Here is a 21,459-nt window from a genome sequence, read left to right as displayed (position 1 = left end):
TTCTGTTATTATTATATGTCTGTATAGTTTTTATTAATCAGTTCAAGTGTGAATTATTTTAGTGCATGAATTTAAACGAAATTAAAATGAGAAATGGTGCTTTCTAATCCAGACATTTATTTTATTTCAAGTAGCAAAAATGTTTTTTAATGGTTTTAATTTAAATAACTAGATAATAAACCTGTCGTGACATCAAGTAAAATGATTTATGTAGCACTTTACCCAATATAGATTGGTGTTAATGTTGCAAAATTAATGAATTGTGAATTCAGATCAATTCGGTTCAAGTTTTGTTCTCGTCCGATAGTATCAATGCATTTAAACTGATAATATTACTGAATATTAACCATCTTTTAAAGGTGACTTGACATTTGTCTCCTGCAGCATCTGACCACGTTTGTGATGGACCGTAAGGAGGCGATGCTGACCATCGAGGACGGCATCAGGAAGCTGCGTCTGCTGGACGCTAAAGGGAAGGTGTGGACGCAGGACATGATCCTGCAGGTGGACGGGAAAGCCGTCAGCCTCATCGACAACGACAGCAAGGTTTGTGTGCAAAATAGAGCGTTGTTGTTTTGTTTTTTTATATTGAGATTGTGGTTCTCTCATGATTCTGAAGACAAAACTTTAGACAACTAAACAAAATCCTGTGTAATTTATGAATTAATGATTCAATGACTCACTCAGGATTCACTTGTTTCATTACTGGAGGAATCTTTTGAATGATTCAAAGACAAATACATTTGAACATTCCCTTTTTGCCACCTACTAGTGTAACAATGTATTCAGTACATCTTTATTCGAAGGGTCAAATTACCTTGATTTAATCTATTTTGAAAAAAAACACAGGAATTCATAGGCAGAATCGAAATTTTTAAGTTCCACAGTGGAAATTATGTTAATTTAAAGGGATAGTTCACCCAAAAATGAAAATTCTGTCCTCATATACTCACCCTCATGTTGTTCCAAACCAGTAAGAGTTGCGTTCTTATGTTGAATATAAAGTAAGATATTTTAAAGATTGCTGGTAATCAAACAGTTGGTGGTTCCCATTGACTTCCATAGTATTTTTTTCTCCTACTGTGAAAGTCAATGGGAACCACCAACTGTGCATGCAATATGAGCAGTTTTTAATCGAAATTAAATGGTATAATTACGAAATCTGAAGCAAAAACAGAATGGTTTGACTTCAGTTTTGTGAAACTATAAAATATCAGCATGACACAGAAACAGCAGACGAGCTGAACTAGACGCATATTCACTCTCTGCGTTTCCTTGGTTACCGCTGTAAACAAAGTAGCGCTGCACTTATGAACTTTAATATGCATTATACAGAGGCAAGATGAACAGAAAAAATACCATCTAAACTCTTCTAAAGACAGTGATTTCCCCTCAGACACACATTCATATAAACTCCTAGCCCTAAATGAATCGTGATTTGTTTAGCATCTCAACCGATTTGAATCATCACCTATTTGAATCGATCTTCAACCGGTTAATCATTACATCCCTAAAATAGAATCTTTTGGGAAATTTCCAGAGTGCAAACACAAATACTCAAGTTTTCATAATAAATACATAAATCTAGTTTTGCTGATATCCTATTATTACAGTTTTAACTGAAGAAAAGTGTCAATTGTGTGAGTCTCATGCAGAATGTGTGAGAGATGGCAGTCAGGCCTTAACTATCTGATTCTACTCCAGTGATGCATGTATGGTGTGTTTCAGAATGAGCTGGAGAACTTTCCTCTGGCCTCAATCCAGCACTGTCAGGCCGTGATGAACGCCTGCAGCTACGACTCCATCCTGGCACTGGTGTGTAAGGAGTCTGGTCAGGGCAAACCGGACCTGCACCTGTTCCAGTGCGACGACATCAAGGTCTGGTCTCGCTCCAAAACTGTGTTTGCTGAACAACAACTACTGAGTACTTGTATTAATTAACTACATGTACTTACTATATGATTAGGGTTTTATATTTATGTATACTGTTATTATAATAGTAAGTACATGTAACGTGTAACAAGAATACTTAAGAATAAAGTGTAACAGTTTTTAAAAAGAGTTATAACCCTATATTAGAACTCAGACTTTCAAAATCCTTTATCACTTGATTATAATCATTTAATTTTAAAGCACAGTCACTGCAAAATCAACTTTAGCACCTCTTTTTACTTTTAGATTGTTCTGAGGTTAAATACAGATTTAAAAATCATAGCAAGCAATATTTTAATAGCTATGATACTTTTTGAAATCAGATCCTTGCATAGCTATGACAGGAAACACTGACATCTAACAACGGCTTGAAATAAAACCGTCAATAAAGAAAAAAAATAAAGCATATGCACAAACCCAAATAGGTAATAAAACAGTTATCGCCCTTTGCAATAGTTAACTGGAATTTAATTACACATTTTTTCTCAGTAACTGTAACTGATTACAGTTAAATTTATTTTGTAATTAAATCAGGCCAATTTGATCCACATGGACATCGAGAGCGCCGTCAGCGACAGCAAGGGCGGGAAGGTCAAGAAGCGCCCAGAGGTGCTGAAGTAAGTTCAGCGCTTGTGAATTATGGAGATGCCTGTTGCCATGGTTACGCAGCATCGGTTTCTCTGTGTCCATCAGAATGATCCTGAAGAGTGACGGGACCATCCCTCCGCCCCCAGGAGGCCCCGCCCCCGAGCTTCCAGGAGCTGTCAATCAAACGGATGGCAAGAGCCGAGTGGCCAGTTGGACTCCGTGGACCAATGAGCAGCAGGAGGGTAAGAAGAGGCGTGTCGATCATTAACCCTCGAGTTCCTGTTCCAGAGTTTCACTGTGTGTGTGTATGTGTGTGTGTGTGTCCTCAGATGATCCACAGAGACATTACACAGAGCTGGATGGCTCTCCTGGGATGAGTGCAGCGCAAGTGGACAGAGATGTGGTGAGTATTTACACTGATACATCACATCCTGTTCCTGTTCCTGCGGATACTTAATAAGTCTTAGGAAGCATAAATTAGATTTTTACATTTCAAGGTTATTAAGTCTTAAAAAGTGTGTGTATGCATTAGGGGTGTAACGGTTCATAAAATTCACGGTTCGGTTCGATACAATACACTGGTGTCACAGTTAGGTACGGTTCGGTACATTTTAGATACAGCAAAAAGAAAAAATTGGCAGATAAATTTCCTTGATTTTTAAAAAAAAAATTATTTATTAAAACTAACAAAGTATGTTTTTTTTTTTTTTTACATTGAACAATGATGGAGCTATTCTTTACCCATCTTCTATGGTGTTTTATGAAAATGTTATATTAGTTATGAACAAATACAAAGATGTAACTTTTTACAGGGCTCAATTACATTAAGCATGTTCTTAAAACCTACGTTTTCCACTACAGAGTAAGGCGCTCGCTCACTCAGTAATACACGCTGAAGGCTCGTTGGAAAATGGCTTATGCGTTGAACAGACCAGAAATAGAAGATCCTCCAATAACCAACAGGTCTGGTGTTTGGGTGCACTTTGGATTCCCTGTAAGCTATAATGGTGATGATAGAATCAATGGTAAATAGCAAGGTCTCATATCCGCGGCTATAACGTAAATGTAGCCTACCAATCGCCGTAGTGATGTCTTTTGCCCTGTTTGAATTCGTTGGAAATGTCTTTTTTTTTTTGTATTCCCGCTGTTGTACCCTAGATGCGACATATCGTTGTTTTTTTTATCCACCACTCTCTTGCCATCACCATTATAGCTTACAGGGAATCCAAAGTGCACCCAAACACCAGACCTGTTGGTTATTGGAGGATCTTCTATTTCTGGTCTGTTAAACGCATTAGCCATTTTGCAACGAGCCTTCAGCGCGTACTGAGTGAGCGAGCGCCTGACTGAGTAGCCTAACATAAACATATAAGTTGGTGTTTTTTTCTTCTTCGAGGTGTCAGGGGCGTTGCCTGTTATGTCGTTTGGGTTATTGGGCTACCTGGTTGAACGCATATCATTATATTTCAATTTTTTTTTTTTCAAAATATAATTAATCAGTCCAACGAACCATTCGGTCCATGATGCGTACCAAACCGAAAACCTTGTACCGAACGGTTCAAAACGAATACGCGTATCGTTACACCCCTAGTATGCATGTATGCAGCTATATGCCCCCGAAATTCAATATACACAGGCATTTTTGCTCCTATGAGCTTTTGTCTTTTATTTATATGATATGATGTAGTTATATCAAAATATCACATGAGCAAAAGTGTCTTTTTCCCAAATATCAGCACAAATGCAACTGTGATATTTATTTTTTACAAGTCACATAGACGATCATTTACATTTTAGACACAACCCTAGTATTGCATTGTTGGTTTTTTCTTTATTTTGTCAACAAAAATTTCAGAGACTTAGCAACACATACAAAGGATAATGATTTAATTTGATTGGTAAAGGTTTTTATTCTAAATGAATTGAATTTGAATGCTAGAGTGTGACTTAAAAGGTGATTTCTATGCATAAGTATAGGAAAAAATCCCCTTATATAGGTAAAATATCAAAATCATTTTAATTTGATAAATATTACCCCTTAATAAAAAAAAAGTTATTTTCTGTCACTGCTGTTAACTGCACATCCCTTATCATTTTTATTTATCCAGGTCTTAAAAAGCCTTAAAATTAGACTTGTGATGCAACCCTGTGCCAGCCAATGAGACGAGCCCATCACTGCTGATAAACTGGGCCTGATTTAAATATATTTTACCGGCTATGAAACTTTGTGTGAAATTGTATTAAATACAGGCTAAACAAATTGGGGAAACAAACCAAATAATGATTTATTTATTTTTTGGTAAAAATTTTGATTGCAATTTTATAATTTTATAATATTTAGCAGTGGATAAAACATCATGAAGACTGTCAGTTTGATGGTTGTGCGAGAGTCATGTTGGTGTTGCAGATGTCTGTCTGTGTGCGTGTATGTGTGCAAGCGTGTGTGTGTGTGTGTGTGCATTCAGCAGATTGTAAAATAAGAAAAATAAATAACAAGAGTGTGTGTGTGTGAGAGAGCGAGAGAGAGAGAGAGTGTGTGTGTGTGTGTGTGTGTGCATGTGTGTGTGTGCATGTGTGTGTGCGCGCGTGTGTGCATTCAGCAAATTGTAAAATAAGAAAAATAAATAACAAAGAGTGTGTGTGTGTGTGTGCATTCAGCAGATTGTAAAATAAGAAAAATAAATAACAAGAGTGTGTGTGTGTGTGTGTGTGTGTGTGAGAGAGCGAGAGAGAGAGAGAGTGTGTGTGTGTGTGTGTGTGTGTGTGCATGTGTGTGTGTGCATGTGTGTGTGCGCGCGTGTGTGCATTCAGCAAATTGTAAAATAAGAAAAATAAATAACAAAGAGTGTGTGTGTGTGTGTGTGTGTGCATACAGCAGATGGTAAAATACTGATGTGTGTTACAGCAAATCCTAAATCACATTCTGGACGACATCGAACACTTCGTCACCAAACTGCAGAAAGCCGCCGAGGCCTTTAACGATCTCTCAAAACGCAAGAAAACCAAGAAGAGCAAAAAGAAAGGACCCGGAGGTAAGCATCTCCACACATCCTCATCATCCTCATCATCATCAGTGTGTCATGAGTGTGTTTGCTGTGTATGTCTTTAATCAGAGGGAGTTTTGACTCTGAGAGCTAAACCTCCATCTCAGGAAGAGTTTATCGACTGCTTCCAGAAGTTCAAACATGCCTTCAACCTGCTGGTGAGTGACGTTAAACAGGTTACCATCCCAATTACAAACATCAGAAAAATATCATTTATATGATCTGTGATGTGATTATTGATTGACATTCCAGGGGAAGTTGAAGAACCACATTCAGAACCCCAGTGCTGTGGATCTGGTCCACTTCCTGTTCAATCCTCTCAAACTGGTGCGTCTTTTGATCATGTGTACAGTCGTGGCCAAAAGTTTTGAGAATTACATAAATATTGGAAATTGGAAAAGTTGCTGCTTAAGTTTTTATAATAGCAATTTGCATATACTCCAGAATGTTCTGAAGAGTGATCAGATGAATTGCATAGTCCTTCTTTGCCATGAAAATTAACTTAATCCAAAAAAACCTTTCCACTGCATTTGATTGCTGTCATTAAAGGACCTGCTGAGATCATTTCAGTAATCGTCTTGTTAACTCAGGTGAGAATGTTGACGAGCACAAGGCTGGAGATCATTATGTCAGGCTGATTGGGTTAGAATGGCAGACTTGACATGTTAAAAGGAGGGTGATGCTTGAAATCATTGTTCTTCCATTGTTAACCATGGTGACCTGCAAAGAAACGCGTGCAGCCATCATTGCGTTGCATAAAAATGGCTTCACAGGCAAGGATATTGTGGCTATTAAAGATTGCACCTAAATCAACAATTTATAGGATCATCAAGAACTTCAAGGAAAGAGGTTCAATTCTTGTAGAGAAGGCTTCAGGGCGTCCAAGAAAGTCCAGCAAGCGCCAGGATGGTCTCCTAAAGAGGATTGAGCTGCGGGATCGGAGTGCCACCAGTGCAGAGCTTGCTCAGGAATGGCAGCAGGCAGGTGTGAGCGCATCTGCACGCACAGTGAGGACAAGACTTTTGGAAGATGCCCTGGTGTCAAGAAGGGCAGCAAAGAAGCCACTTCTCTCCAAAAAAAACATCAGGGACAGATTGATCTTCTGCAGAAAGTATAGTGAATGGACTGCTGAGGACTGGGGCAAAGTCATATTCTCCGATGAAGCCCCTTTCCGATTGTTTGGGGCATCTGGAAAAAGGCTTGTCCGGAGAAGAAAAGGTGAGCGCTACCATCAGTCCTGTGTCATGCCAACAGTAAAGCATCCTGACACCATTCATGTGTGGGGTTGCTTCTCATCCAAGGGAGTGGGCTCACTCACAATTCTGCCCAAAAACACAGCCATGAATAAAGAATGGTACCAAAACACCCTCCAACAGCAACTTCTTCCAACAATCCAGCAACAGTTTGGTGAAGAACAATGCATTTTCCAGCACGATGGAGCACCGTGCCATAAGGCAAAAGTGATAACGAAGTGGCTCGGGGACCAGAATGTTGAAATTTTGGGTCCATGGCCTGGAAACTCCCCAGATCTTAATCCCATTGAGAACTTGTGGTCAATCCTCAAGAGGCGGGTGGACAAACAAAAACCCACTAATTCTGACAAACTCCAAGAAGTGATTATGAAAGAATGGGTTGCTATCAGTCAGGATTTGGCCCAGAAGTTGATTGAGAGCATGCCCAGTCGAATTGCAGAGGACCTGAAAAAGAAAGGCCAACACTGCAAATACTGACTCTTTGCATAAATGTCATGTAATTGTCAATAAAAGCCTTTGAAACGTATGAAGTGCTTGTAATTATATTTCAGTACATCACAGAAACAACTGAAACAAAGATCTAAAATCAGTTTTGCAGTAAACTTTTTGAAAACTAATATTTGTAATTCTCAAAACTTTTGGCCACGACTATATGTGTGTGTGTGTGTGTGTGGAACAGTTGTTCTGTCAGACTGACGTTTGTGTGTGTGTGTGTGTCTCAGGTGATCCAGACGTCTGGAGGAGTGGATCTGGCTAAAAGCGTGATCGTTCCTCTCCTCACCAGAGAAGCCATTGACTTCCTGCATGCGGCGGGTTCGGCGGAGGAGAGACACTTGTGGGTCACGCTGGGAGACGGATGGACCAAATGCAGGTACTGGGGCGTCTCTATTAATAACAAAACTGACCGATATTTAAAACTTTTCATAGAACAAAATCAAACAAGATATACATTATTTAACAGAAACAAGAGGAACCGATATCTAAATTTTAAAACCTAAAAAAAAAAACCAAGTAATGTTTATATTTTTACAGAGCAAACACAACCAATAGTTAATTCTCCTAACCGAACAAATGTAAAAAATTTTACAGATCAAACACAACCGATATTTAATTCTCCTAACCGAACAAATGTTTAATTTTATACAGAACAACCGATATTTAACTCTCCTAACCAAACAAATGTTACATTTTTTACAAAAACACAACAAACACAACCGATATTTAATTCTCCTAATCGAACAAAAACAACAGATGTTTAAATCTCTTAAATGAACAAAAACAGCTTGTATTTAAATATTAACAAAACAAATATGATCAATATTTTAATGTCTTATTAGAACAAAACTGATATTTACGTTTCTTAACAGAACAAAACCAACCGATATTTAAACATTTTAACAGAACTGATCTATATTTACGTTTCTTAACAGAACAAAACCAACCGATATTTAAACATTTTAACAGAACTGATCTATATTTATGTTTCCTAACAGAACAAAACCAACCGATATTTAAACATTTTAACAGAAACGACCGATATTTACATTTTTTTTATTGGAACAAAACCAATCGATATTTGAATGTTTTAACCAAACAAAACTAAATCTCTTAACAAAACAGACTGGTATTTAAATCTTTTAACCGAACAACATCTAAATCTCTTAACAGAGCTGACTGATGTTTATATTTTTAAAGAACAAACACAGCCGATATTTAAATCTCTTTACTGAACAAAACTGACCGATAATTCGGTCTCTTAATAGAAATGCCAGGCAGAGTGGTGAGTGAGAGGAGAATATATAGTCCATGACAATGGGCACCAGGTGTGTGTGTGTGTGTGTGTGTGTGAGTGGGTGAACAGGTGTGTGGAGTAAAGGTAAATGACTCCGGGATAATGGGAAATGGTGTCCTCTGTTGGTGAGAGAGAGAAACACCGGGTCCAGGCTCATGACAAGAAAAAGCTCAACTGTCATTTAAGTATTTTAACAGAACAAAACCAACCGATATTTGAATCTTTTAATTGGATAAAACTGTCTGATATTTAAACATTTTAATGGAACAAAATGAACTCACATTTACATATTTTAACCAAACAAAACCAACTTATATTTAAATCTCTTAACTTTTAACAACTGATGACATTTAAATCTCTTAATTGTCTTTGAAAGCATAGACACGTGTATGAGTCTCTGCTGAACCGATATAAGTGCTAGACAACACTACAGATACAATATAGCTAGGCAGACGAACTCAGAACGGTTAAAATAACCCGGGTTTAAATCGTGCTCAAATTTATTTGATTTTGACTCAATATTTACACTGAAGCTTGCAGGCGGCTATGGTAAGAGGCATGACATTTCCAGACCAGGCACAGTGGAGCCAATCACAACACATTGACCCAGCTAACCAATCACAACACACACAGGCCCAGCTAACCAATCACAGCACATTTGGTGTTTCAGAAGGCGGTCCTTCATTTGATACAGGAACTATTCGAGCCGTTCATGCCAGACTGGAGGGAGGGGTGCTGTAATAATGTAAAATATGTGAAACAGAATGTGTTTTTCGAACAACCTAGTATGAGAGCCTGTTCTAGTACACACCCAAAACAAAATCAAGTTCAAGCATCTTGTCTCGTGTGTAGGTTGGAGTGGCCGAAGGATCACCCGTTTCCTCCGCACACGCTGTGTTTTCGGGACGGCTGGGAGCCGCCGGTGCTGGTGTCTCGTGAGCAGGACGTGGCTCAGTTGGCGGAGAGGCTCGGTGCGGCTCAGAGACCCGTGGACAGACCTCCGCTCGACGTGAGACGCTCTTTCACCTTTAACACTTACGGTGTGACGCTGTGAAGCACTTGTTGAAATGGAAGTGTTTTCTCTCCTGACAGCAGCCGCTGGTTCAGGACTTCCCCGGTGCAGACGGGTACGGCTACAAACACACCTCTTACAAGCGCTTGCACCTGCTGGAGCCAGACACGGCCGTGGCTGCTTTTAAACACGCGGTCAGCCGTCATGTAGATAGGTAAAACCCACCTGGGTACGAGCGACCGCACCGCGCGCCCTGGAGAACCGGCTCAGCGCAGGCTGCGCTTCTGGGGCTGTTCTGGGTTCATTCTGCTTCTCTAAACTCTCAACTCTGACCTGAACTCTCAATCTGTTAAAACCTCCAGGTTTCTGTCGTCTGATGGAGTAAAGACACTTCCCCTTCTCGTTCTTGAGCTCTGAGACGCTCCTCCATGGTGGCAGCGGTCGGTCAATAACTACATTCATCTGTAGATTCAGCATTTAAAGAGAGCGAGCTTGTGTTTAAGAGATTTCGCTGCAAAAACTAACGTTGTTCCTTTGTGTTATTGTCTTGTTTTGCAGAACAAATATGTCAGCATTGTTCAACCAAGACACGTTTACTTGAGAAGGAAAATTGCTTCAGAAATAAAGTGGGGGGAAAAATACACACATACAAAAAAACAAAAAACTGTTATTTTCCATATACTAAACGCCAAGCAGATTTTATTATTCTTATTATAGTCTTGGATATGTCAATGCTTAGCAAGCAATAACATTCATTTTAATGCATTATTTGTTTTTTGTGCAGTTTCAGATTTTAAAAATGGTGCTATATAAGTAAGAAGCTGAAAAAGCACTTGCCAGACAAATGAAAGTCTGCCTAATTTAATGCTTAAAGGTTTTAGATTAAAGTATTGCATTAAAATGTAAGTATTTGAAATATTGCAATTTTAATGCATTTCATTGTGGACCTATTCTTCCACCTTGTGTAAAATAGACTTATTAAAGGAAATGAGTGTGACATTTTAAGTACATTTATTAATAAAAGTTTAATAAATCTAATAAAAGTCTAAGTCTAATAAAAGTCCAATGCACACTTTTGACCAAATCTATGCTGTTTGCATTAACAACTAGTTTGATCAAAAACACACACAAGGGTTAAAATAAGACCAAATATCTGCCAGTCTATTTTTCTGACCCCATTAGCAGATATTCTTGTTCTAAGCTCAAACTCAATTAGTTTTGAATATTATTTCAGAAATCAAGGCAAGAAAACAATGTCTGAAGTCATTTTGCTTCTCAGTTAAATGTATCTTTTTCTATTGAAAAACGACGTGATTTATTTTTATTCGTGGAGGTTCATTGACTCTTTCTCTTCAGGAACCCAGAGGCTCACAGCCGGACGCAGAGGAACTTTGCCAAATCCAGATACGACTTTGTGGCCAGAAACAACACTGAACTGTCTGTGATGAAAGACGAGGTGGTGGAGGTACGTCACATGATGATGATGATGTCAGTGTGATGTCTGTCATGTGACGTGTCGATCTGATTGGCCATCAGGTGCTGGATGACAGGAAGCAGTGGTGGAAGGTGCAAAACAGCTCGGGGGTTATGGGATATGTGCCAAACAACATCTTGGAGATCAGCAGGGCAGTGGACATGACGGGCCGTGGAGAGCCCATCTACAGCCACACCATACAGGTGACACACACACACACACACACACACACGAGACGCTTACTCAGCTTCTGTCTGTGTGCTTCATCTTCACTTTCATTTCATCTCTTTGTTTTGCCATCTGTTCATCTTAAAGCTAATGATGCCAAAAAAGGAATTTGAGTTGTTTAAGGTAAACTGGAGTGTTTGTGTTCAGTTTCTTTTGATTTCCTGCATTAGTTCAGTTTATCTCCTTCTGTGTGTGTGTGTGTGTGTGTGTGTGTGTGTGTGCCTTGGGGACAAATTTGTACACAGAAGTGAGTTAAACCTAACAAAACCTCCTGTTAGAGACATCCTCATTTGTAAAAATGTTATAAAAATTAGTTTTTCATGAATTGTAAAAATGCAGTTTTGTTTTCTTATAGAGTTAGTGTGTAAGTTAATTAGTATTTATAACAAGCTGTAAATAAAACAATAGATGTCTGTGGAATGACTAGTAAATGCATGTGTGTGTGTGTGTGTGTGTGTGTGTGTGTGTTATTTGTTGGATTGTGTGTGTGTTTGTGTGTGTTGTTGAATTTAATTTTTGACGTCACTCTTCATTTTTCTCTCAAGCAATTACTGGGCGAGTTAAACGAGGTAACTGGATTATTTTGTCTCACAGTCAGTGAACCCCCCCATAATCAACCATCTCAGGATGTTTTTCCTAGAGATCTGTCTGTGTAGAGGCCAGCTAGACTTTATAACTATTAATACAGTATAAATGATGAACTACTGTTACTCTGTGTGTTAGGGGCCTTTCACACAGAACACGTCATGCATCTAAACTTGCTACTGTAAACAACGCTTGCCCCGCCTCCGGGCTCTTCTGATTGGACTGTTCTGGAACTGACATTAATGAACAGCGCTGTGTGTACGTGTTTAAACTCTTTTAACTGTAGACGGCATCTTAAAAACACTGCGCTCATGTGTGAGATGCTGCGAAAAACACAAGGCATGATTAGTGGTCAATCTAGTACATGTTGTTTACATAGAAAACCAAGGGAGAAGTAGCGCATTGGAATAGAAAAGCGTGTTCTGTGTGAATGGCCCTTTGGAAACCTCATGCAATCAGATTCAAGGCTTTGATGAGCTCATCTGATGTCCAAGCGAATTTGATCATGTGATTACAGCAGGTCTGCAGGTGAACTAAATCACGAGTGCTTCAGCATGTCCTGTGTGAACAGGAAGTGCACCAGTGCGAGGTCAGTTCAGTGACTGGCTGTGCTATTTGTGCCGTTCAGAAGCAGCGCTCAGATTATGTGCCCAAACCGGCTGTGACTGAAGCCCCGCCCACCCCAGTGGCCCCGCCTCCACCCACCCCACTGCAGATCCCCACCCCGCCACTGCTGCCCGCATCCGCCCAAAAACAGGACACACCAGCGGCCAACGGCCAACAACACAACAACGGCAGCGACGGCGTGACCATGAGAGATCATCAGCGAGAGAGACCCGCGCCCGCCAGCCGTACGCACACACACACACAATCAGCACATTTTCTGAAAAAGAAGCCATACTGGGCAAATCGAATCAAAACATTAAAGGGGTCATGAACTGAGATACCAAAATTATCAGAACGCGAAACTTTGTCATAAGTCTAAAAACAGCTTGGAATGTTATGATGTGTTAGTGTGGATAAGCCCCACCTCCACAGAACATCAACACTTGCTTCTACATCACTGCCTGTTAAACCCCGCCCACCGATTCAACGTCACTACCTGTTTTCAATTTTACATCACTGCCTGTTTAGCCCCACCCACCATTTCACATAACTACCTGTTTAACCCCGCCCACTGATTCTACATCATTACCTGTTTATCCCCACCCACCGATTCTACATCACTACCTTTTTTCGATTTTACATCACTGCCAAAAAAAAGCCTGTTACTTCTATAAAAAAAAAAAAAAAAAAAAAAAAACTACCTAAAAATCTTGATAACATTATAAGTGGACCTCAGAGAACAGTACAAAATAAAAAACAAAGGCAGTTCATGAGCCCTTAATGAAAAAAGTCATAGTATCTCAATGTGTAAACGACACACACACACCTGCAGCATTATCCGTGTGTTTCTCAGGCCGGAAGTCCAACATGGAGGAGGTTCAGGACGAGCTGATGCACAGACTGACTCTGGGCCGCAGCGCTCAGAAGAAGTTACAGGCTCCATCTCGCTCCTCCAGCCTGCCGGCGGTCAACATCACGTACGACTCCACACCGGAAGACGTCAAGGCCTGGCTGCAGCTCAAAGGCTTTAGCGAAGCGTGAGTGACTCTTTCATCAGGGTCTTAATGAAAAGTCTATAACATACTTTGGTTCAAATTTCTTAATGGTAGAGTGAAAATGTCCCTTTTTAACTTGTAAATATCAGTGAGCCGTTTCAGTGCATGTTCCTTTAAATGCTAATGAGCTCTGCTGACCCCGCCCCTCTCCTGCATGGAATGCCAAGCTGTTCTCATAAGTATGTTTACTTCAGACACTTGCTAATTAGTACATTATTAGGAAATGCAATTTGCAAACATTCATTAACAAACCTTATACTCCTTCTAAAAGTGGAAGCTGGATTATGAATGATTCGTGCGAACATAGACGCATTAATGTAAATCGGTGCGCATTCCCTTCAAAAACAAATGCAATCCACTACATCTTCATGCGGCTCAGATATTGGGAGTGAATGACAACTGATGTGTTCATTATTAATCACTCAGGAGCCATTCTAGTCTACAGCTGCTCCAGCGGTGAAACAATAGTGGACTGATGACAGTCAATCAGGGCGGGGCTAAAGTCGAACGCTAGTGTCAATCAACAATTGTGGGAGGGGCTTGGGTCTGTGTGACCTCACACTGACAGGCATCTGAGAATAACTCGATATGAGGAAGATGACCCCTTCAAAGCTGTTGTGGTCTGTTCTGCAGGACTATCAACAGTCTAGGAGTGCTGACCGGCGCTCAGCTCTTCTCTCTGAACAAAGACGAGCTGAAGACCGTCTGTCCTGATGATGGAGCTCGGGTCTACAGCCAGATCGCCGTCCAGAAAGCTGCTCTCGAGGTGAGTCGACTTCCTCAGCTTCTCCCTTCTCTTATTTCTCTCTCCATTCCTCTTTCAACTCTTCGGTCCCAATCCAAATGTCTCGGACCGGATCACATCACACTGACCGTACGACGAGAAAGTGATAGCAGAGTAGTGATCCCTAAATCAAACCTCGAGTCTGATTAGTTTGTGTGCTGATGAGTTGCTCAACTCTGGCAAGAGTCGCTTTGGTTTTTCTGTGGTGTGTTTACTGTCCGCAGGTCTTCTTCTGACGCTCTCATGATCTTCACGTGTAATCCACGTTCCTCTGAAGGTACTTCAGTATCGTAGCGAGGTGGCTTTGCTCTTGTTTAGTTAACGCATCAACCAGTTGCTACTTAAAGGGATAGTTTAGAGGTTCTTTCTCAAAGAACAATTCAACGAATGTTGGAGTTGACATGCGGGACTCTCGAAAACAGTTTGATTCCCAACAACATTCACAAAATATCTTCTTTTGTGTTTAAAAGAAGAAAGAAAATCAGGTGTGAAACAACTTGAGTGTGAGTAAATGATGACAGAATTTACATTTTTGGGTGAACTGTCCCTTTAAATTGGAATATGAACTCCACACAGTTAGTTCATAACTAACTCTGTACTACTAGTAAAAGTGTCATCATTCAGCTCAACGTTTGTTCTCGTCTGATAGTGTCAATGCAATTTCAATTATTTTTAAACCCTCCCAAAATAAAAAGTTTAGTGGCTTCTGTCATAGTTAGAGAATAGATGCTTTCCCAGAATCCCTCAAGTGCTGCTTAACTCGTTGGATGAAGATCCTTCATCCTCATTCACTGGTTTCTGCTCTTCTTCTCTGTCTCTCCATCAGTGTTTAAATACAGAAAGGTGTCAATAAATCAGCATGTGAACTCGATAGTCAGATAGAATAAATAACATTTTGCTAAATATATATTTAAGCTTTCCTTTAATATTAATTGATATTATTTAAAAACGAAAATCTATTTTTATTTATACTTAACTACATCCAAATTAAAAGTTTTTGTTTGCATAATATATTTGTGTGTATTGTGCATATTATAAATACACACATGCATGTATATATTTAAGAAAAATATGTTACATTTATATATTAAATGCATTTATATATAATACAAATATGTAAATATTTTCTGAACATATGCCGTATGTGTGTGCATTTGTATATACATAATAAATATACTGTACAGTACACACACATGTATTATGTAAACACAACCTTTATTTTGGATGCCACTAATCATTTGACAGCACTAGTTAAATTTAATAAATCCATCATGATATCAAGTTTTCACATCCACTATATAAATGTTTATATTTAGAAAGAAAACATAAGTATATCAATACAAATATAATACATCATTTTTATTTTAAAACCTTTGTTTATAATATAGTTTTTACAGCACTAGTTGAAATATAAATGTGAATTATATCCAAAGGAATCAAAATTGAATAAATGTTCATTTATGATACTCTTTGTTAGTAGCTTGTACCTGAGATTGTTGAACAGTTTTGTAGTTAACTATCTATACATATATTTTTATTGTAGTCATTCAAAAATGTGTAAATGTTTAATAATTCAATGCATTTAAAAATACAGTGGTTTATTTTTTTTATATTATATCATGCAATTTATTTTACAAAGAAATCTAAATGAACATGCATGCTGTGATTTGATGTTGTGACAAAAACAAATCCCGGTTCCTTTAGCATGGTTCTCTGAGAGTGATTTGGGAACGCCGGTGTGACTGTTCTCTGTCTGTGTCTGTAGAGGAGCGCCGCCTCGGAGCTGCAGGAGATCATGAGGAGACGACAGGAGAAGCTGGCCTCGGCGGCGGCGAGCGACTCCGGCGTGGAGTCCTTCGATGAGGGGAGCAACCACTGACCCCTCTCTGACCTCTGTGACCTCTGACCTTTTACAGGACGCCGTGGAGCGCGCTCAGTTTGCTGCCGTGATGCGCCGTCGTCAAGAACTCTTGGACCCGTCTGATAACGGAACTGGATCGGACGTGGACGAACACTTTTGAAAAGGCTTTTTTGTTTACGTTGTTGCAGCGTTCTTTGTAGGTTCCTGTGAGAACGTCAGAGCAGTGTGTAGTCTAGTGCCATCGAGTTCTGCCTTCATAGTCCAACATCTGTTAATATTCCCACAGGATTGACTGGGTCTTGGACCAAATATCAATTACTCTTGTTCCTCACAGACACTTCTGACTGAGTTCACACAGATTATTTATCAGCTGCTTTGAATGTATGGGGAGATGTATGGGTAATTAGTTTACTAGCAAACAAAAGCTAGTTATGTAATGCCAAAAAAAAAGCTTTATGGAAATGAAATGTCTGTTTCTGTAGATCTGACGTTTGTTGCGTGGATTATTTGAGCTTCACAAGAACATGTGACCGGTTTTGGGCCAAAACCCTCTTCTTCCTCTCTCTCTCTGTAGATCTCATTCTAATGATGATATACTGATGCCATCAGACCTTCTGAAATATAAATGACTTCTCGTAAGCATTGATGATTTTCTTCTCTGTCCCAGTAATGTGACTGACGTTTGGCCAAATCAATCTCTGGGTTCAAGGTTTCTGTTTAAACACAAATGTAAATATAAAGTGTGTGCTGAATAAACAGAATCATGTGACCTTTGTGTGTTGTGTCCATGAAAGTGATTTAGTAGAGAGGGCGAAAATGAGGTTTTTCAACATTAATAACTTATACCGGTAAACCTGAAGGAATATACTCAAAATCCCTTTTATTAAAGGTCCCGTTTTTCGTGCTTTTTTGAAGCTTTGATTGTGTTTACAGTGTGCAATATAACGTGTTCATGTTTCGCGTGTGAAAAAAAAACAGTATTTTTCACACAATTCACCTATCTGTATTCCGCTGTTTTCACTGTCATAAAAACGGGCTGATGACTAGTGATGTGTCGTTCTTGAACGATTCGTTCATTTTGAACGAATCTTTAATGTGACTCGGGAAGAACGAGTCGTCTCGGGGAGTGATTCGTTCAGTCGCGCATGCGCATTATTCTATAGGTTCTGTTCTAGTAGTAGTGATTCACCATACATGTCTATGGATTCACCTGTCAGTCAATGGAGTCTTGAGCCGGAAAGAGAATTGATTAGTTCATAGTTCGGGTCTTTCGGGTTTTTGACTCGTTCCTTAATCACGTGACAGCCACATACGCTAAAACCAATGCAATATGAGCCGGAAAGAGAATTGATTAGTTCATAGTTCGGGTCTATCGGGTTTTTGACTCGTTCCTTAATCACGTGACAGCCACATACGCTAAAACCAATGCAATATGAGCCGGAAAGAGAATTGATTAGTTCATAGTTCGGGTCTATCGGGTTTTTGACTCGTTCCTTAATCACGTGACAGCCACATACGCTAAAACCAATGCAATATGAGCCGGAAAGAGAATTGATTAGTTCATAGTTCGGATCTTTCGGGTTTTTGACTCGTTCCTTAATCACGTGACAGCCACATACGCTAAAACCAATGCAATATGAGCCGGAAAGAGAATTGATTAGTTCATAGTTCGGGTCTATCGGGTTTTTGACTCGTTCCTTAATCACGTGACAGCCACATACGCTAAAACCAATGCAATATGAGCCGGAAAGAGAATTGATTAGTTCATCTCATGAGTCTTCGGTTCGGGTCGAGTCATTCCTTAATCACGTGACAGCCCCGTACGCTAAAACCATAGACAGTAAAAGAATGCAGTATTGAGCCGGAAAGAGAATTGATTAGTTCATCTTTTGGTTCTTCGGGTTGTTCGTTCTTTTGTCCCGTGATGTGACAACATTGGCTAGAGTAGTTATTAAATCAGATTGTCTGTATAAACCATACTTTTGTAACATATGACACTTTATATAACATTAAAAAACACTGTGTACATACTTTTGAATTGTTGTTTATTGTTTATTTTTGTGCCATTAAAGCTTTGTATCAAAGAGGACAACTATTCCAAAATAAATCAAAATAATAAAAAAGTATAATAAAGATAAAACTAAAAGATAATAAAGCCACAGGGTCTAATAACCTTAACAAATGAACTTTAAAAGTACAATATAAAAAAAAAAAAAAAAAAAAAAAAAACTAAATATTGCACAACAAGCTTTGCTTTTTTTTATATAATAATTTAAAATGAATACATTTTAAAATAAATAACACTTTTGTGCCAAAATAAAAACTTTATATCAAAGAGTATAACTATTCCCCAAATAATTTTAAACCATTTAAATAAAAATAAATGAAAATGAAGAGATACTAAAGCTACGGAGCCTTATAACAATAACAAATTACCTTTAAAATCACAACAACAACAAAAATATTGCACAACAAGCTAGTCTTTTTCTAAATAAATAAAAATAAATAAGCTTTAAAATAAATAACACACTGTGGCTATATTTTTAGGACTTGCTTTAAGGCATGTTTGCATTAAAAAAAACAAGCTCCCTGACCTTGGATGGGCTGAGTCTGTTTCTTCTATCTGAGATAATCTGCCCAGTTTTAGAAAACAATCTTTCAGATGGCACAGATGTGGCCACAATGCAAAGTCTTGTCTTTGTGACTTCAGAAAGGCTTTTGTATACTGGTGAACATCTCCTCCACCAGGCCAGAGGGTCTGATGTGCGGGGTAAGAGTGACTCTGCAAGGTAGGCCTGCACCTTTATAGCATCTGAGGTCTTAGAAGAGGGAGCAGAAGGCCTCAAGCTTGCTACCCTCTCGTCAAAGTCTTCCCAAAACATGGCCCCTGCACTGGATCTGAAGTATCCTCCTCACTCTGAGCTGGGTTAAAACTGTTAAAGCTGAAGTTATCATAACCTTAATGTTTTAAACTAACATTAATAATTCAAATTCAAAATTTTATTTGCTTTTAATGTATATGTCATTATGTCCTTTTTTGAGCAATCTTCTTATACATATATTACACCAATATGTCAAGTCTGCCTAGGAAAAGCAATTATTATACTAGCAAACTCAAAATTGGAGTAAAAATGAACAAACTAGTATAAATACTTTTTATTGTAAGCTTGAATTATTATATTATTATATAGCCTAGTGTTTATTTACCGATAGACAGTCAAAAAGACAAATTAATCAATATTTTATTTATAACAGGGTTTTATTTATTTATAAAATAATAACAAACCACAGATCCTCAACAAACAGTAACAAAAACACAGTGACAGAAATGTCAGAAATAGAGTATGGGTCTGTCACGTGATTAAGGAACGAGTCAAACTCGACCCGAGACCCGAAAGACTCATGAGATGAACTAATCAATTCTCTTTCCGACTCAAGACTGCGTTAGTTTTGCGTATGTGGCTGTCACGTGATTAAGGAATTACTTAAACCCGAGGACTCTTGTCAGATAAGAGGTGAGGTGAGCTAATCACAGACTGAAGACCCAGGTAAAGAAGGAATTTATTTTCTGTATCTTATAGCATTTTAGTTTTGTATTGTTTTTAGTGGGATCAACGTTTGCGTAAGTACTAGATGTGTTGGTGAAGTAACACATAACATTTTCATTACATTTTGCTAAAATGAACGAAATGACTCGAAAAAAGATTCGTTCATTTTGCTGAACGAGACTCAAAAGTCCGAGTCGGTAAAATGATCCGAACTTCCCATCACTACTGATGACTTCCTTGTTCTATAAAGTCCCTCCTTCAGAAATACGTAACGAGTTCTGATTGGCCCAGCGGTTCCTGTGTTGTGATTCGACACCAGCTGAGCGCACGCGGCCCTCCTTGAAACCCGATTGGACCATAGACAGTAAAAGAAAGGATTGGAGTAGTTTTGAGAAGCAAGTGGGCAGGAGCATGTGCTATGTAAGAAATATATGGATGCCAACTGACGTAAAAATCCAATGAAGAAGAGCATGTGCTGGAGATGTACTTATAATCACAGGAGCGTTTTTACTGACGTGATGCGCATGAAAATCGCATTTGATTTTTGTGCACAGCCCTAACATCTAGTTAACAAAAATAAACAGCGTTGCCCTTTGTGTAATAAGTTACAGAAACTGCTAAACGCACCAACTTAAATAATAAAATACACTTACCAGTCGTGGTCCATAAACAACGCCATCTCCATCTTTCAGGAATAATCTTTGTGCGAAACCGTCATTAAACTGATTGGGATTGAGGAAGCTCGCTGTCCTCAGCAAAATGTGCTGCACATAGTTTTACATGTGGTTTATAATTTTCGGGAACAGAGTTAAACATAAATTGTAACCATTAATCTCCAAGTACAGCGTCCCTGGGAAACCCAAACAAAGATGATTGGACTCCGAGATGAAAATAACAGCGTTTCAACGACATGGCGCCAAACACAAACGCAGCTCTTCCTCTTCTCCGTCGGAGCGCAACAAGACCACGCCCCCTTTTTGTGTATTGATGTGGGCGGAAGTTAGTCAAAAAACTGTTTTAGTGACGTCATTACTGCAGGAACTAGAGGGATGTATTCCAAACGGGTCGTTTTTTGTAAGCGAATTCTGTTAAATAAACTATGCATTGAACTTTGAGCTTTAGAATTTTACAGATATTATTTATACTCTAACAACAACATTACACACTAACTTAAGTTTAAAACATGGGATCACGAAGAACGGGACCTTTAAAGGAAAACTTTTGGAGGATTATGATTTGTTTTAAGTTATTAGATTTGGATGAAAGATGTTTTCATTTGTGTCTGTCACAGAATTAGAAGTAGCACTGTATGGGTCAAAGTTACCAATTATTCTTTTATGCCAAAAAATCATTTGGATATTAAATAAAGATTGTGTTCCTTTAAAGTATTTTGTAAATTTCCTACCGTAAATATATCAAAACGTAATTTTTGAATTACTTTAAAGATGTTTTTTTTTTAGATTTTTTGCACTCTCGGATTCCAGATTTTCAAATAGTTGTATCTCAGACAAATATTGTCCTCCGAACAAACCATACATCACTGGAAACATGATTTATTCAGCTTTCAGATGACGCATGCATCTCAATTTCAGTGTCAGGAGTCCGTTTGGATTTCATGTTGACTTTAATATTGCATTTAGTACAGAAGCAGATTGTGAAGACACATGAACCGACGGCGAACGTTTTAGATGGAGTCA

The 21,459-nt window shown here is 38.8% G+C and overlaps 1 protein-coding gene across 11 annotated transcripts in view; it reads left to right on the top strand.

Moving 5' to 3' along the window:
- Nucleotides 1–16,481, top strand: part of eps8a (epidermal growth factor receptor pathway substrate 8a) — a 40,623-nt gene extending 24,142 nt beyond the window's left edge. For 2 of the 11 annotated variants that reach the window (XM_059510538.1, XM_059510534.1), the window contains 19 exons: nt 385–546; nt 1,729–1,878; nt 2,467–2,549; nt 2,626–2,762; nt 2,850–2,923; nt 5,426–5,552; nt 5,634–5,722; nt 5,817–5,891; nt 7,540–7,688; nt 9,462–9,618; nt 9,702–9,835; nt 10,978–11,086; nt 11,158–11,298; nt 11,411–11,446; nt 11,869–11,892; nt 12,537–12,759; nt 13,368–13,551; nt 14,203–14,335; nt 16,119–16,413. In XM_059510538.1, the coding sequence (XP_059366521.1) occupies nt 385–546; nt 1,729–1,878; nt 2,467–2,549; nt 2,626–2,762; nt 2,850–2,923; nt 5,426–5,552; nt 5,634–5,722; nt 5,817–5,891; nt 7,540–7,688; nt 9,462–9,618; nt 9,702–9,835; nt 10,978–11,086; nt 11,158–11,298; nt 11,411–11,446; nt 11,869–11,892; nt 12,537–12,759; nt 13,368–13,551; nt 14,203–14,335; nt 16,119–16,232 (2,301 nt within the window). In that variant the 3' untranslated portion in view covers nt 16,233–16,413. Of the gene's footprint in view, nt 1–384; nt 547–1,728; nt 1,879–2,466; nt 2,550–2,625; nt 2,763–2,849; nt 2,924–5,425; nt 5,553–5,633; nt 5,723–5,816; nt 5,892–7,539; nt 7,689–9,461; nt 9,619–9,701; nt 9,836–10,977; nt 11,087–11,157; nt 11,299–11,410; nt 11,571–11,868; nt 11,893–12,536; nt 12,760–13,367; nt 13,552–14,202; nt 14,336–14,577; nt 14,631–16,118 lie in introns of those variants that run through there. The other 9 variants (XM_059510542.1, XM_059510536.1, XM_059510541.1 and 6 more) reach the window with 9 other exon arrangements.
- Nucleotides 16,482–21,459: the final 4,978 nt, after the last annotated feature.

This window comes from Carassius carassius, chromosome 26 (assembly GCF_963082965.1).
Source record: "Carassius carassius chromosome 26, fCarCar2.1, whole genome shotgun sequence".
NCBI lineage: Eukaryota > Metazoa > Chordata > Actinopteri > Cypriniformes > Cyprinidae > Carassius > Carassius carassius.
This window is presented reverse-complemented; position numbering and strand designations above follow the sequence as displayed.